The following is a 15,599-nucleotide window of genomic DNA, read 5'->3' on the forward strand; positions in this document are numbered from 1 at the left end:
GACTCCGCAGCTCTCTCTCCAGGATGGATTCATGGGGGCTGAGCCACGGGTCTCACGTGGCCAAGGGAACATGGGTGGAAGGGACGGTGTGCTGCTTTGGAGCCCAGGTCTTAGAGTACTGTGCATTCATGCTTACCCTTCTAGAAGCTTCTGATCTCTTCCATGAGACAAGCTTCCCCTCAGAGACACTGTGCCTGCACCTTGGGCTCCGATGAGCTGCCCCAGGTGTCCCGGAGACCGGCCCTGTCAGGAGAGGTGCTGCGGCCAGCCGGGCTGCAGAGCTGTGAGCCGGCAGATAACTCGTGTTGTCTTTCTCCGCTAGGTTCTTGGGCACTTCAGGGGGCAGAGCTCTTGGGACAAGAGGTAGCTGGTTCGGGTGGGAGAGGGGCAGCCTCCGCCAAGCCCTGCTGTAGCTGCCACGCAGCAATGTGAGCCCCGCGTTGCCAGGGTTGATTATTTCTTCAAAAGGAGCCAAGAATCTAGATTTCAAATCCCAAACCTCCTAATTTTATGTGTATGAATCTGATTGAATTAAAAAATACCACTGTGCCATCCCAGCCAAACATGCCAGGGGGGAGGGTTCTGCCTGCAGGCTTCTGGCTCGTGGCCTGTGGGCTAGCCGGGCCCCGTGGAGCCCTCTGCTCCAGGTGCTTGTCGCCACAGGCCCAATCATGGGCAGATCCTGGTTCCTGGAGGAGAGGGTCCTACTGTGTGTCACAGAACCCAAGCAGGCCCGGCAACAACCCAGGATCTCCACCGGGAGGAAGGGCGGAGCCCATCCCTGCATTCGGTCGTGCACAGGACCACGAGGCCACGCAGGGGATCTACCATCTTCTTGCCTTTCTGCCCCTTTAAAGGGCATCTCAGGTTATCCTGTTAAGAAATATTTGACAAGAAGATGCCCACAGAGTTTCCTTTACAGAAAAAGTGGGGTTTTAGGGATGGCACTAAAAAACCAAACAAAACCAAACCAAACGAACTGCTGGAGAAGAGGCAAGTCAAACCCCACCAAGGTGAAACTGATTTTACTGGACGGACATCTCCCTTTAAATGTAAACTGAGTCCAAGTTCATTTTCTCCCGCAGACTTCTGGAGGGTGGTGTTCGAAGTGTTTACACTTGTTTCATCTGCCTTTTTGCTGAGCCCTGGTCCCCCACCTCCCTTCCTTCACTTCACACTTGTCGTCTTATTGCACACATATGCTCCGCTTTATATTTACATATATCTAATTTTTATATACGGCTTGTGAAATCTGCCAGACGAAGAATGAAATAGTCCTGAAAACAGCTGGAAAATTATGCAACAGTGAGGAGACTGGGCACATGCACATTCTGTGCTGCAAAGTTGCACAACAGACCCAAGTTTGTTATAAGTGAAGCTGGGAGGTTTTTATTTTTTCTCTGGGGTGACAGCTTGCTCGGTGGAGTAGGCCTTCTGCAGAGGCATTTCCTCAGGAGCCTCAAACTCCTTGAGATGAGAGAAGGCGAGGCTGGAGAGGCACAGGGACTGCAGCCCAGAGAAGGCTGCTGAAGGGCTGGAGGCCGTTCCTGGGGTCTGGTGAGGTCAAGGCCAGGGGTCCGGTGAGTCCAAGGTCCAGCGAGGCTGAGGCCCAGTTTCTAGTGACAGGAGGTCTGGCTGTCTGGAAGCATCCATTTTCCGGATGCCATGTGTCAGGGAAACCTGCGGGACAGAGTCTCCAGGACCTGGAGCCAAATGGCCCCTCACTGCCTGCTGCTCCCAGAGCTTCAGGTCTTCATCTGTCCAGCACCACCTTGGCTCTGCAATTCTCAGGTCTCTCTTGTGCCCCAGGAGGTTTCAGGAGAGTAAGGCCTTGGTCCCTCAGAGCAGGGCTGGGTCATCCCTGGCGCCACTGGGCCCTGCAACCCTGCTCAGCTGTGCACCTCAGCCAGTGAAAGGAAACCAGTAAAACCAGCCACTAGGTCCAAAGTCTCCACTGCCAACATCCAGTGATGGGGGGAAGGCTTTATATGTATCTGTGAAAGAGAGCTGAGGGTCTCAGTTGACCTTAGGTATAACAAGGTGGCTGATAATGTGGTTTGCCTGCTCAAAAACTGAAGACAGCATTATGGCCAGCAGTGACCTTCTGTCTGGGCTCAGTCTGAGATGCGTGTGGAATAAGTAGTCTGGCCCATGAGGGTCTCCCCATCAGAGAGTGTGCAGAGCAGGTCAGGAGGAGGATGGACACCACAATACAGCCCCGTGGGGAAGGGGAGCCCCTCTGTGAAGCTGTGAACCCCATCCCTTGGCATAGGGTTCAGATATGCCCCGAGACATGGGGCAGGGCCATTGGGCTCAGTAATGATGGGGAGAATTTGGGGTCCTGTGCTCCAGGTGAAGCCAGATGGGGGCTTTGGCTGCCCCGGCAAGCAGGCCAGTGACTCCCACCATCACCACAACCCCTGGGTGAGCTGGCAGCTCCCGTCCACGGCCGTCACAGCCAGGATGCGGCTGAGCCCATAGGCTGCTCATGGCTGGGGACGGCTTGCGGGGCAGACCCCGAGGAGGGTGCAAGGAGGTCAGGGCTCCGCTGAGAACTCGGGCTGCCCGGCTGCTGCGGGCGCTTAGGTGGCAGATGGGAGTCGCCCTGGGGGAACAGTGCTGCCCGGCTCATCTGATTTACTCTTTCTCATTTTGAGAAATGCAATTAGAGAGGCCGAGGTGCTGCGTGGCTCTGGAGCTCTGTCTGCGTGTCTGGGGCAGCGTGCATCTGTGTGCTTGTTTGAGAGTCACTGCACGCATGCGGCATGGTGTGTGCGTGTGTGTGTCAGTGTGGGTGTGTGGGTGTGTGTGTGGGGGTGTGTGTGTGTCAGTGTGGGTGTGGGTGTGGGTGTAGGTGTGTGTGTGTGGGTGGGGGTGGGGGTGGGGAGGTGTGTGTGTGTGTGGGTGTGTGTGTGGGGGGGGGTGTGCACGCGCACGTGCAGGTGAACCCCTGCCTCCCGGAACAGTTGTCTGACGGGTGCCCTGCATGGGCTTCCTGCTTTCCATTCATATGAACTTGCTGACAAGTGCCCAGACCTGGATGTGGCGGTTCTCCTGTGGGTCTCCCCTATCCCGCACCCCCATGTCCCCTCCACCCCTGCTTCTGGCAGCAGCCTGCTCTTTCGGATTCACCTTTGGAGGGCCCTGAGTTCTCAGCTAGGGAACATGATCGCTTGGTGGGCAGTAGGGGCCCGCTGGTGCCATGTGGGGGCCATGAAAAGGAGCATCTTGGAAATTCCAGTAACCTGAGGCCCTTGAGGAGGTCCTGAGTGAGAGAGCAGGGAAGCCTGGGGTTGGGCTGGGGCCTGCAAAGGCACGAGAGCTGCCCCTCCCAGGCTGCCAGCACCTCACAGGCCACGCAGAGGCCACCTGAGGGCAGAGGCCCTTGTTCGAGCCTTCCCATCTGAAGAAGCCAGAGGTGGGCCCTGCAGTGCTGGGGGGAGGCCGTGATGGCCTCCGGGTGGAGCCAGCCGGGCGGGGACCACGAGGGTCAGGGCAGCATCTAAAGGCCAAGCCGTCCTTCAGATCCCACTCACGGCTGCCTGTGGTCCAGGAGGCCCAGCGTGGCCAGATGTGCTTGCTTTTTTTTTTTTTTTTCCTCCAAGAGAAGGTGGAGATGCATTATTTTCATGGAAAATCTTTTGATTTTTGAAAAATCTTAGCAAATAATTTGAGCTGACAAAACCCCTTGGGCGGCCAGTTTGCAGCCCTTGATGCATTGGTCATGGTGCTTGACTTCATGACTCCACTGCTTTAGAAAAGGAAGGATGCTTGGGTCCACACCCCAAAGTCCTCAGAGAAGCGCCCAGAGAAGCTCACCGTGGGTGTGCGTGCTCTGGTTCCAGGGTGCGTCGTGAGCTCTGGCCGGCTCCATCCCTGCTGGGGGACCATCTCTGAGCCTCAGTTTCTTCATCTGAAGGAGAGAAAGTTGCATTTCCACCTGGTGGGATGTTGTGTGGATCAAGGGACGCAGTTCAGCTAAGAGCTTTGCCGAATCACCAATTGAGCTGCAGGCTTGCAGGAAATGCTGTGATTTAACAAAACACAGGCTGGCACGTAGTAGGTGCTTCCCAAGGGCACATTGACCCCAGTGTTTTCACTGGAAAGAGGAAGCCATGGGGCCCAGCTTGGCCAGTCATCTTTGACCAGGGCATATGGGGGATGGTGGTGGGACACCGGTATGTGTGATCCTTCTGAGAAGGGATCCAGGAAGCCCCTGACCAGTGTCCTGCTGAGGGCCCCCAGTTCCCAGCATTTTGAGGTGACCATGCTCTTGCATCATTCTCCTGAGTAAATCCTCCACTTAGAACAAAGCACAACTTTGGGGCCTGCAAGGCCCTGCCTCATCTGTGATACCCTGGTTACCTCCCTCACTTCCCTCTTCCACCACCCATTGGCTTCACTGCTCTTTGTTTCCCTGAAGCAGTAAAAGCTCTTTCCTGCCTCAGGACCTTTGCACGTACTGGTCTTTCTACTTGAGATGCTTATCGCATAGACTACCCATTCCCCGGTAACTTCTCTCTGATCAGCTTTTAGCCTAAATCTTCCCCCACCTTCCTCTCCTTTGTCCCATGCATTGTCTATCATAAGCCTCTTTATTTTCTTCAGGGCATCTGTCTTTGACATTTATCTTATTTTTTTAAATCACTCTGCAAATATTTACTGAGCACCTACTACTGTGGCAGGTTGTGTTTTGTCACGCTCAGTATTTCCTGCAAGCCCTCAGCCACTTTCAACCCTGGCATCCCAGCCACCCATGTCCCGCAGTCCAGCCAGAGTTTAGTTCTAAAAGCAGTGACGATATGGAAAAAGCACATGGTCAAGATCCTCGGGAAAATTTCCAATGAATACAGCTTTGCATCTATAGAGCAACACTGACCTATGTACAGCTGGGCCCGGGGGTGACAGAGCACAAAACTAGCTGCACCTGGAGGGCTTCACAGGTGTTCAGTCATTTGATTCTCCAAGTCACCCTGTGAAGTCGGTGATATTACTTGGCCCGTTATTCAGTTTGAGAAACTGGGGCACGGGGAGGTTAAATAAGTTTCTCAAGGCCACGTGACTGGACAGTGACTGACGGAGCCCAAGCAGCCTGTCTCAGGGCCGCCACAAGGAGTTGAAATCATCTATGCTGGGTCGCTGTGAGTAATTCCCCTCCCAGCCAGCCCCGCGGAGCAAGGCCCCCTGCCCAGGACGGCGGCACTGACAGGGCTGGGGAGACAATGCTCTCATTAGGAGATCTGCCTCGTTATTCCAAAGCAGCACTCGTGCTTTCGGCTTCCAGCAGGTGTTCGGGCTGCGCACGCCCGCCCTGCATTGACAAGTGCGTGATTGTGATCAGTGTGTGCGGGCTGCCGGAGACGCCCTGTCTGACCATCCAGAGAGAATGTCACTAGTGTCATCGCTCAGTTCCAGGCTGGGCTGATCACATGGGTGCTGCCGCTGTGCCTGGGGGAGGTGACCGGGCGGTACTAGTGGGAGTGGCAGGGAAGAAGGGCAGGTCCCTCTTCGTAATGAGAGGGTAGATGGAGCCAGTGACCACTTTGTTGTGGGGGAAGGGAGGGGCCTCGATGATCCCGGGGCCCAGGCAAGAGATGCCAGATGTGAGCCCAGGAGGACTAGAGCAAGGGTGGGGGTGGAGTGGAGGTGGGGCCCGTGAGGAGCTGGGGCTCTGAGCCTCCCTGATGGAGGTGCCTGGGGGTTACCTCATGTACAGGGTAGAATGGACATGGCCGGGGGGGGGGGGTCTCCTGGCTGGGAATGGTCCTGGCTGCGTACACTCCTGAACTCATGGGGATGACTGAGACTGCCCAGGATGAGTGGGACCAGGGACATAGCTGAAGAGGAGTCATGTCTGTGGAGACAGAGTGGCATCCATCGAGACTGACTCTGAGGAGTAGCCAGAGACCTTGAGGACAGTAGGACAGTGCGAAGGGCAAGGCCTTCTCCTCCACGGGGCTGCCTAGAGCCGAATCAGCAGAGAGCCCTGCACGGGAAAATTTATTCCCACCCCCCTCAAAAAACTTTAAAGCATTGCACACAAGATATAGGTATAGTTTTAATTTTGGGGGGATGATCAGAAGACGGGACGCTATTCTGCAGGGAGCAGAGGTGACCCGCTCCTCCATGAGCTCCCCTTTAAATACTCTGGGGACTTTGTGTCGGGTCTCAGCATTTCTGCAGACGAGGGACCACCTGGATCTGCTGGGAGGGAGACAGCCAAGAAGGACCTTCCCACTATCGATAGGGACTTGGGTGGCACCCGCTGGAGGAGCAGAGGACCCCCATGGAGCCCCCAGGGGCTGCACTGAAGGCCAAAGGCCCTCAGCTCTGCATCCAGTTTCTTCCCACTGCGTCTGGGCCTTTGGATTCCATGGTTAGTGCTCCTGCCAGCTCCAGCCAGAAGCTTTGGCCTCTTTAAGGTCCACACCCTAGATGCCGTGAACCCTGCAGGACTGGGCAGGACTGCAGTGGAAGGAATTTGGCACAAAGGGACGGCGATCTAGAGAGAATAAAGGCCTAGAGGCCAGGGACCCAGGGGTCTAGCAAGGCACTGGCCAGGGCCACCTGTGGCGCTCTGCAGACGCTGTGGTCTGGGAGGGGGACGTAACAAGAAGTCCAGTGAGGAGCACCTTTCACCGGGCAGGGGCAAGCCTGGGGCTGTGCTGTGCTCTCATTTGGAAACAAAGGCAAGCAAAGTGCTGGGGGGGCCTTGGGGCCCTCTAACATGACCTCTAACATGCATTCTGCCCCAGAGGGCTAATCCAGGCTTGTCCCAGAAACACGCCCACTCCCCACCCTCCAGCTGGCAGCTGGTTCAGTGCCAGGCAGGTGACCCAGCCTTGGCCCCCAGACCAGAGGGGGAGTCAGCCAGCCCATCTGGGAGAGAGGAGGACACCTGCATGTGGTTTGACCGTCCTGCTGCCTGGCCAGGGGCAAAGACGACAGCCCAGGTGGAGGGCTGAGCTCCGGAGCCGCCGCACCTGAGGACTTCCTGGTGCACAGATTGTGCATTTCCTTATGGTTTAGGCGGACTGTGTTAGCAGCCAGGGACATCTTAAGAGACCCAGAGGTCTTTCTCAGATGGAGGGGCTGGACCAAATGGCCCTCTGACCTCTGTGTCCTAGACCTGACCTAGACCCTGATCCAAGTGGGCCCAGGACATCACTACCTGCCACACCCAGACCTTCCCTTGAAAAGTCTTGGGCCTTGCTGCCTCTCTGCTCGGTGGAGCACGTGAGGAAATCACAGGTGGGCACTGAGCTCTCATCCTTCACCGGATCGTTGCTGCTTAGATGGAGTCTGAGCCTCCAGCTGGTGCCTCTATGGAGAAGTGTTGACTGAGCCTGGATCCCCACGCCTCCAAACTTCAAGCACCTTGCTTTTCACTTCCAGGCAGAACTGATGGCACTGGTGGTGGGACACCTCGGTGTGGAACACGGCAATGAAAAAAGTTGCTGCCTGGGCACCACCTACATTTCCTCCTTTGCCTGACACAGCTCCCTGACAGGGTGTGTGAGTGTGCATGGGGCGGGGGGGGGGTAGGGAAGCTCAAGAAACTGCCAGAACCACGCCCCCAAAGGCCACCTGGCCGCCATGTTCTGTTTAATTAGCATTCCCCTGACATATTGCTTACCAAGGCCGCTCCTGGCCAGAATGCTGCCTGAGCATCTGACGGGGCCACTGCCAGCAGCAGAGGGGGACAGAACTGCTGTCTTCAGAGGCCCTCTGACAAGGTCACCAAGTCCTCATGGCTTGTTATACCCTGTCTACGGGTCCCCAGAGGACTGGGCAATCTAGATCCCTCCCACAGCCCCTGGGAGCTTGCTTGTCGGGAGGGAGGACGGCAGAACCTCACTGCCTCCATCTGCTTGGAGCCTGCAGTGCGGGCAGGGCCTGCCAAGGATGGTGACCTCGTCAAAGGGCAGAAGCACTCCTGGTTTCTGCGTGGCCACCAGGGGACAGGAATGGCTCTGATGAAGTCTGTGCTGGCACATGTGGCCTGGAAGTCAGAGGTGGAGCTGAGAGCCCCTCCTCTCCTCTTCAGAATAAGGCAGGGTATTGCTCCCACCCCAGAGCTGGGTGGGTACAGAGCAAGACCCTCTCCTTTCTTAATGCCACTGCTCTGAGGCACGTGCAGTGATTTGGGACACTCAAGATGACCAGCAAAGGTCCCCCATCCCCTTCTGCACCTCACGCTGTTGGGAAGATTTTAAAGGGATTGAAGTTGTTCTCATCCCTTCCCCAACAGCATGGGGCTGTTCTAGATCAAGGCTGCAACGCTGCCCAGGACAGTAACAATTGTGAGCCGGTGTAGGACAATAGGGAGTGGTGGGGACTGTGTCAAGCAGGAGAATGTAAGTCAGACCTAAAGACATTCAAGTTCAACTAAAAATAAACATACATGACACGTACTAAATAGGTGCTCCAGCTGAGTTGACCCTGTGGTGCTTGGTTTGTCTTCGGGATCTAGACTGAAAAAGTAGACTTGAATGAAGAAACACTGGGGATTCCTGGAGCAGAAGGTGGGGGGACTAGAGGGAGAGGCAAGTACCAGTGGGTGGGGCAGCATTTTCCAGAAGAGGAAGGAAGAGGAGAGATCTGAACCATGGAGGTTTGAAGAAGTAGGAGGTGCCTTTTTTTTTTTTTTTTAGCTGAGGACAAGTGACCAGGAAGCTGGGATGGGTTCCCAAGGACCCCCTACATGGAGGCTTCAACTGTAAGTTTCAACGCATGTGTGACTGATTCATCCACTCAGCCTAGGGGGTGTCACTGTGGGGACTAAAGGATGAGCTGGTCAAGGGCAGCGGTCTGCCTCCCACTCACAAGAGGTCTGTGTCTGGGTGGAGCCCCAAGAAGCTGGGGGCGATGTGGGAAGAAATAACTGCCAGGAGTGTCTCAAGAGTGTCAGAGAGACAAAGCCTCTTTCCAAAAAAAAAAAAAAAAAAATCCTAGAGTTGGTTTTCTAAAGTGTGCCAGATAATTTAGTTACGAGGACCGGTCAGAAAATATCATTGATTCACAAAGTGAGAGAGTCGTTCCTTCTCAATTCTCCTTAAACTTCTGATCGCATCAAAGGACAGGGCTCCGTCTCGGCTTGTCCGTCTTACCGCTTTCCCCATACTGGTGAATCAGTGTCAGCCTCAGTGCCTTTTGCAGGCAGCAGTATTTAGAATTTGGTAACAGTTTTTTTTTGTTTGTTTCATGTATGTGTTTTTAGCAGCTATCTTTGATTTGTGGCGAGATGTTGGCTTCTCCATTTATGCGGGTGATTTAAAGTCTCTTTTGAAAACTTAAGTACATGATCAAGTACTGTATAAAGAAATAATGGCAGTGGGAGGATTATGGTAATGACCATAAACCTGGCAGGGAAGTGAGTGAGGTCGTAGGACTTCACCCTTGAAGTAGGTTCATTGGGTCTCATGCATCTTTTGAGGAGGATGAAAACAGGACAAACACAGGGGGAAGGAAGAATGGAAGAGTGTCATGGGTTCCAAGACAGCACCTAGCTGGACCCAACTCTGGGCTGCCTGGCTCCCTCAGCCTTCAGGATTCAACCCATACCACTTCTTACGGGAAGCCTTCCAGGATCCCTGGCTTGGGAGTCATCTCTTCCCATACAGTGACCAACCACTTTCTCAAGAACTAGCTGTGTCATCAGAGGTCAGAAAAGTGGATGCCTGCTGGGGGTAGGGAAAGGGGACCTGTGGCAAACTGCAGGGCATGTGCCCCATTTAATGGCTGATAAACAGAAATGTGCAGGCCTGGGGTGGCCACACCTTCCAATTCCTCAAGAGAATTCAGCAGTCTAAATTCTCATGTGAAATTTCACCATTTTTAATGTTGACCACAAATGCCTGGGGGCTGGATCTTGTCTTGGGCACCCTCAGGTGACACAGAGGGCAGCTTCCAGGTGAAAGCCGTCAGGGTCTTGAAAATGATGGAACTGAGGATATGATCACAGCTAGAGCAAGCTGTCCAAGTCATGTGTTTTCCCCATAAGATGGGGCTCTCCTGGCGGTCAGGGAGGAACCTGAGTCATCAGGCCCTGCCTGACCAAGGCCAACCCCAAAGTCCTGGTCACAGAGGCCTGGGGCAGCGTGAATGATATCCAGAGGAACAGGTGTCCATCCTCTGGGGAAGTGAGGCTGAAGTCTGGGGTCATGTAGCAGAGGTGTTCCTGCAGACACATGCTTGGGAGTGGGTTCCCAGGGGGGACCTGGTGAGGGAAGGTCACTGTGCTAGGGGACAGCATGCCTGGTAGGGCAGTGACTCCAGGCGGTGGGAGGATGAGGACTGTGCTGGGGAGGAGGGATTCTGGCTGGGAATGGACTTTGACAGCAACCTGGCTCCAGAATGGAGAGGGATGCCTTGGATGCAGAGTTGGAAAAGGTGGGCAGAGCCTATAGACACTGTTTCAGGCAGAGCCTGGGGGAGTGCAAAGGCCAGGAGTCTAGAATGCCCATGCAGGATCCGGGAGAGGTGAGGGAGGCAATCTGACCGAGTTCCAGCAGGCAGGGCCCAGGTCTACGTGGATGAGACTGTGCTCAGGGGCAGCAATGGAGGGGTGGGGAGGCACATGGAGAGGGGCAGTGACTTCAGGCAAGGAGGAGTTGGGACTGAGGGAACCTTGCCTCACTCTGTAAGGGTAAAAGTTGATCTTTGGGGTGGCTCCTGCGGTGCACGCCCGCTCCTGTAAAACTATCTTCCCGTCTCAGGGGTCTCCACCTGGTCAAAGGCCCAGCTCAGCCCCGTGGCCCGGTAATCGGCCTCCCCACCCCTTCCCAGCCTGTGCCCCGACTTGGCCCAGGGCGCATAGAGAGGGCGAGGCGGCCTCCCGCACCCCAGGGCTGACGGTTGGGTCCTGGGTGTCCCGAGGACTCTTTGGGTGGGGATGGGCGGGCGGGCGCCACACCTCCGAGGTTGCGCGCCACGAGGGCGCGGGGCGCACCGAGGGTGGCCGGCGGCAGGGCTCCCCCGGCCCGGCCCGCGGCGCTTCTCTGCCGCCGCCTCGGGGTGTCTCTGCTTCGCTACGAGCCGGGAACCGCGGCGGCGACGGCGCGAGGAGGGGAGCGGGCGGTGGCGGCGGTGGCGGCAGCGGCGGCGGCGGCGGCCGCGCCAAGAAGCGCCGGGTCACCGCAGGCTGAGGCGCCCGCCGTCCCCGCCCTCCCCCTCGCTCTCCTTCTCCCTCCCTCCCGCCTCCCTCGCTCGCTCGCTCCTTCCCTCTCCCCGCCTCCCCTCCGCGCTCCCCCGCCCTCCCCTCCGCGCCTCGCCTCCTCCGCCCCGCGCCCTGCGGTGCTGCAGCTGCGGGCGGCTCCAGCTGCCCCCAGATGTGGGCTGGGCGGCGCGCGGGGAACTTTCGCGCCGGCTGCGAGTGCGGGGCCCCGGCTGCGGTCCGGCTGCCATGGATCCGCCGGCGGGAGCCGCTCGCCGCCTGCTCTGCCCCGCGCTGCTGCTACTGCTACTGCCGCCGCTCCTGCTGCCGCCGCTGCCCGCGGACGCCGGGCTCGCCGCCGCCGCCGACCCCCCAGGTAGGTGCGGCCCGGCCCCCAAGCCCCGCGACCCCAGCCGGCCGGGCTCCTCCCCGGCCCGCATGCCCCACCGCCCCCTCCCCAGGCGTCGTCCAGCCCGACTTGGGCAAACTCCGCGCTCCCCGCCCGGGGCCAAGTTGGCCAACTTCAGGGCCGGGTCGGTCGCGCAGGGGGAGCCCCGCGGCGCACCCGGGCGTCATGGGCCGGGGGGAGCCTCGGAGCGCTTGCGGCTCCCGGGACGCCGAGGATGGAGACCGAGGGCCGGGAAAGCCCCGCGGCGGAGAGCGCAGCGCCAAGCCCCAGCGGGTCCGGGGGAGCCAGGGCGAGGCGGCGCCCGGGCTTGCGTCCGGGGACGCTCGGGAGGAGCCGGGTGCCGAGCGCGCCTCCTTGGGCCCTGAGGATTGGTTGGGGCGCCCCGGAGGGAATCCTCCAAGATCTGAAGGACCCTGCTCCACCCCTCCCTGTCCTCGGGCGCGCGGGAAGGGGGACTGGCAGCGGACAGACCCCGAGCTAGACACGGAGGACAGGCCGCCCGTGTCCGGGGGAGCCGAGTCCTCGCCGCTCCGGAGGCAAGCGGTGAGGGCACTCGGGCGGCAAGGGCCGCTGAGAGGTAGAGGCGCACGGGTAGGAGGTCAACGGGGAATGGCTTCGGAGCAGTCCCACGTCCTGCCAAGGACGGTAGGTTCAAGGGGCGGGGGACGCTCTGACGGGCTGCCCCCTGGGGGACTGTGAAAAGCTTCGGAGCCCCAACCCAGAACGGGGCAGGAGGCAGAGTCCTGGGTTGGCAGGGTCCCAGAGGGGGTCAGCCTGGGGGTGGCGGGGCTCCGGAGTGGTGGCCCTGTTAACGCTCTTTCCCTTTTGGAAGAAGGCCGGGGAGGTGCAGACTAGTTTCTGGGGGTTGCCTAGTGGAATGCCCTTCCCTTCGCAGTGGGGGCAGGGCTTGGGGGGATGCTGGACTCGGCGCCGGGGCTCCGGGGCTCTGAGGTCTCTGCGGGTCTAACGCCCCTTCCCTTTGCAGGCGGGCCCCTGGGGCACGGAGCTGAGCGCATCCTGGCGGTGCCGGTGCGCACTGACGCCCAGGGCCGTTTGGTGTCCCACGTGGTGTCGGCGGCGACGGCCCAGGCTGGGGTACGGACCCGCAGGGCCGCCACAGTGCAGACCCCGGGCTTCCCTGGAGGCAGTGAGGAGGACCCTGGCGGCCGCCTCTTCTACAATGTCACGGTCTTCGGCCGAGACCTGCACCTGCGGCTGCGGCCCAACGCCCGCCTCGTGGCGCCCGGGGCCACGGTGGAGTGGCAGGGCGAGTCGGGTGCTACCCGGGTGGAGCCGCTGCTTGGAACCTGCCTCTATGTCGGAGACGTGGCCGGCCTGGCTGAAGCCTCCTCCGTGGCGCTCAGCAACTGCGACGGGCTGGTGAGTACGCACTTCTCTCCCTCCTTCCTGTCCATTGCCCTCCCGTGGGTTTTGGAAGCCTGTTATCTGGGAGTCCCCTCGGAGGGCACGACCTGTACGGAGGACCGTCTTTGCACCACGATGCTTAGAGACCGCTGGGCCAGGACTTAAGGGGCTGGCTGGAAGGCAGGTTGTTTTGATTGGTTCTAGAGGGTGATTTATGCAGGGGGAGGGCCACGTTTCCAAAGTGCTTATCAAGTAGCAGAGTGGTCTCCCTCATGCCTGCAGGCACAGATCTTGGCGTAGCATCCAGGTGATTGTGTATCTCTGAGTGTGTGCATCTGCACGTATGTGTTGGAGTGCTGGCGCGTACTCGTGTCTGGGTACCTGTGCACCTGTGTGCACGTGTGAATGTGCCATTGTGTTTAGTCCATGTGTGTACCTGCAGGTGTCTGCTCATTTGGGTGTTGGTGTCTGTGCAGCGTGTTGCTATGCATTTTAGCGTGTGTGATATGTGTGTGGGGGCACACGTGCTGGCAGCCGGTCTTGTTTCTGTGCGTGCTAGTGGTGCCAGCCTAGGGAGCAGGCAGTGATGCTGAAGTGCCCAATGATCCCTCTGTCCCCTGGCTGACCAGGAACCACTGATTTTTATGCTGTGGTTTCCTGTGGAACTTCAGCTGGTTGGTTATTTGAAAAGTCGGTTTTCCCTCTATTTTGAGCCAAGGGGAGTATTTGGAAATGCGGGCTCTGGTGTCCTTGGGCAGCCCCTGGAGGACAGGAGAGACTGGAGAGGGGGTCCCTTCTGGGATTGCCTGGGCCACCCAGTGTGACCAAAGCCCTGGGAAGTTCTGCATCTGGGGGCCTAGAGGGACCATGGCTGGGCATAAGGGGCCCTTGGAGGAAGCCTGGATCGATGCTCAGGGAGGAGGCTGACATTGGCGGTGCTCTGTCTGGTTGCCCTGGGGCCTGGCACGCGGCAGAAGCCACTGCAGCTTTCTATTTTGGATTGGGTGTGCGGTGGTCAGGCTGGCTGTGCCCGCCAGACAGCTGAGGCCGCCCACCCTGGGTTCCGCTCTAACTGCTGCTCTGAGCGAGTGGCCGCCCTCCCAGCGCTGCTGGCCCCGAGCCCCCGTCCTCAGGCTCGCCCTGCAGGCTGCAGAGCCAGCAATCACAGCAGAGTCCCGCAACCGCTGGCGTTCTTTTTATGGAGACACAGGAAATGTCACTTGTTGCTTCTTCGGAAAATCACTGCCTTTGGCTGGATCTAGTTGGAACCTGGGCGTGTCGCAAACAACTATAAATGTCCTTGGAGGAGCTGGGTTAACGTGGGGCAGCCCTTTATATCTCTGTTGTCTCTGAGGATGTACCGGGTTTCACAGGTGTATCTCATTTTACCCTGGAGGTGAATTTCCTAAATAAAAGGAAGCTGGTGCTGGGGACTGAGGGGGTGTGCAGTGGGGCTGAGCTGGGGCCCGGGGAGTGGGCATGGAGGAGTCTGTTGGTGGGCCAGCTCCTGTGTGCTAAGTAATTCTTGATGGAGTGCATTTCAGGGAGCCTTTGTCAGTGTATCATTCATTCGTCTGTTCCTTCTGTGATCTGTTTGTTCAGCCAGCAGCTCCTTGCGCATTTGTCCTCCGGACTGGACAGAGATGTGGCTGGTCTGGTGCCACTTGGGACACACTGCTCAGCTGATGGGCTGAGGCCCACTCCGGTCAGGGCTCTGAGAGCATGCTCCTGGGGACTATTTGAAGAATGAATTGCCAGAGGGCAAAGGTGCAGAGGGGAGAGGGTGTGCAGAGAGTACCAGCTGTACATCGGCTTGGTTGGGATGGGCACGGTGAGATGTCACATGTCCCGGACACACACCAGCAGAAGTGCAAGACAGAGCTGGAGAGAAGACCGGAGTTGGAAGAGGGGCTGGGGTCTTTTTCATCTCATTTTTCCTTTTCTTTCTTTCCTTTTTAAAAGTTATTTTTGTTGTTGTTAGTGGAGGTACTGGGGATTGAACCCAGGACCTCATGCATGCTAATAAGCATGTGCCCTACCACTGAGCTATACCTGCCCCTTCCTTTCTTTCCTTCTTTCTTTCCTTCTTTCCTTCTTCCTTCCTTCCTTCCTTCCTTCCTTCCTTCCTTCCTTCCTTCCTTTCTTTCTTTCTTTCTTTCTTTCTTTCTTTCTTTCTTTCTTTCTTTCTTTCTTTCTTTCCTTTCTTTTCTTCCTTTCTTCCTTCCTTCCTTTTCTTTCTCTATTTCTCTCTTTCCCTTTCTTTCCTCCCTTCCTTCATTCTTCCCTTTCTCTCTCTCTCCCTCTCTCCCTCCCTCTCACCCTTTCCTTTCTTCCTTTTTGATGTGTGTGTCTGTTCTGATTTTATACCAATTAATTCCTTAGCCCTTTTAGTCTCTCTGTGCATCAGTGATAGGCCCATTTGCTAAGGGCCTGGGGTTTAAACATCATGTTTCTGGTCTTTACAGTGACCCTGCAGAGGAGGGTTCTTCATTCCTGGTTCCCAGTTGGGCAGCTGAAGCTCTGGAAGGTTGAATGACTTGCCCAAGGCCACACAGCCCGTGGTGGCAGGAGTCTGACCTGGTTCTGTCCAGACCCTTCTGCCATGATGCTCCTAAGTCTGGGCAGGTAGAAGATCCTGAGACATGGTAACAGAGGCCGTAATCCCTGTGC

At 57.5% G+C, this 15,599-nt stretch overlaps 1 protein-coding gene and 1 non-coding gene across 4 annotated transcripts in view; one reads left to right on the plus strand and one right to left on the minus strand.

The window, feature by feature from the left end:
* Positions 1-11,256: 11,256 nt before the first annotated feature.
* The window catches only part of ADAMTS2 (ADAM metallopeptidase with thrombospondin type 1 motif 2), a 205,553-nt gene continuing 201,210 nt past the window's right edge, over positions 11,257-15,599 (plus strand). For 2 of the 3 annotated variants that reach the window (XM_032464908.1, XM_032464909.1), the window contains exons 1-2: positions 11,259-11,531; positions 12,550-12,944. In XM_032464908.1, the coding sequence (XP_032320799.1) occupies positions 11,405-11,531; positions 12,550-12,944 (522 nt within the window). In that variant the 5' untranslated portion in view covers positions 11,259-11,404. Of the gene's footprint in view, positions 11,532-12,549; positions 12,945-15,599 lie in introns of all 3 variants that reach the window. The other variant, XM_032464910.1, reaches the window with a different exon arrangement.
* On the minus strand, positions 14,911-14,985 carry TRNAN-AUU. The gene has a single exon. It is a non-coding gene; the product is annotated as a tRNA-Asn (tRNA).

Source organism: Camelus ferus, chromosome 22 (assembly GCF_009834535.1).
Source record: "Camelus ferus isolate YT-003-E chromosome 22, BCGSAC_Cfer_1.0, whole genome shotgun sequence".
Taxonomy (NCBI): Eukaryota; Metazoa; Chordata; class Mammalia; order Artiodactyla; family Camelidae; genus Camelus; species Camelus ferus.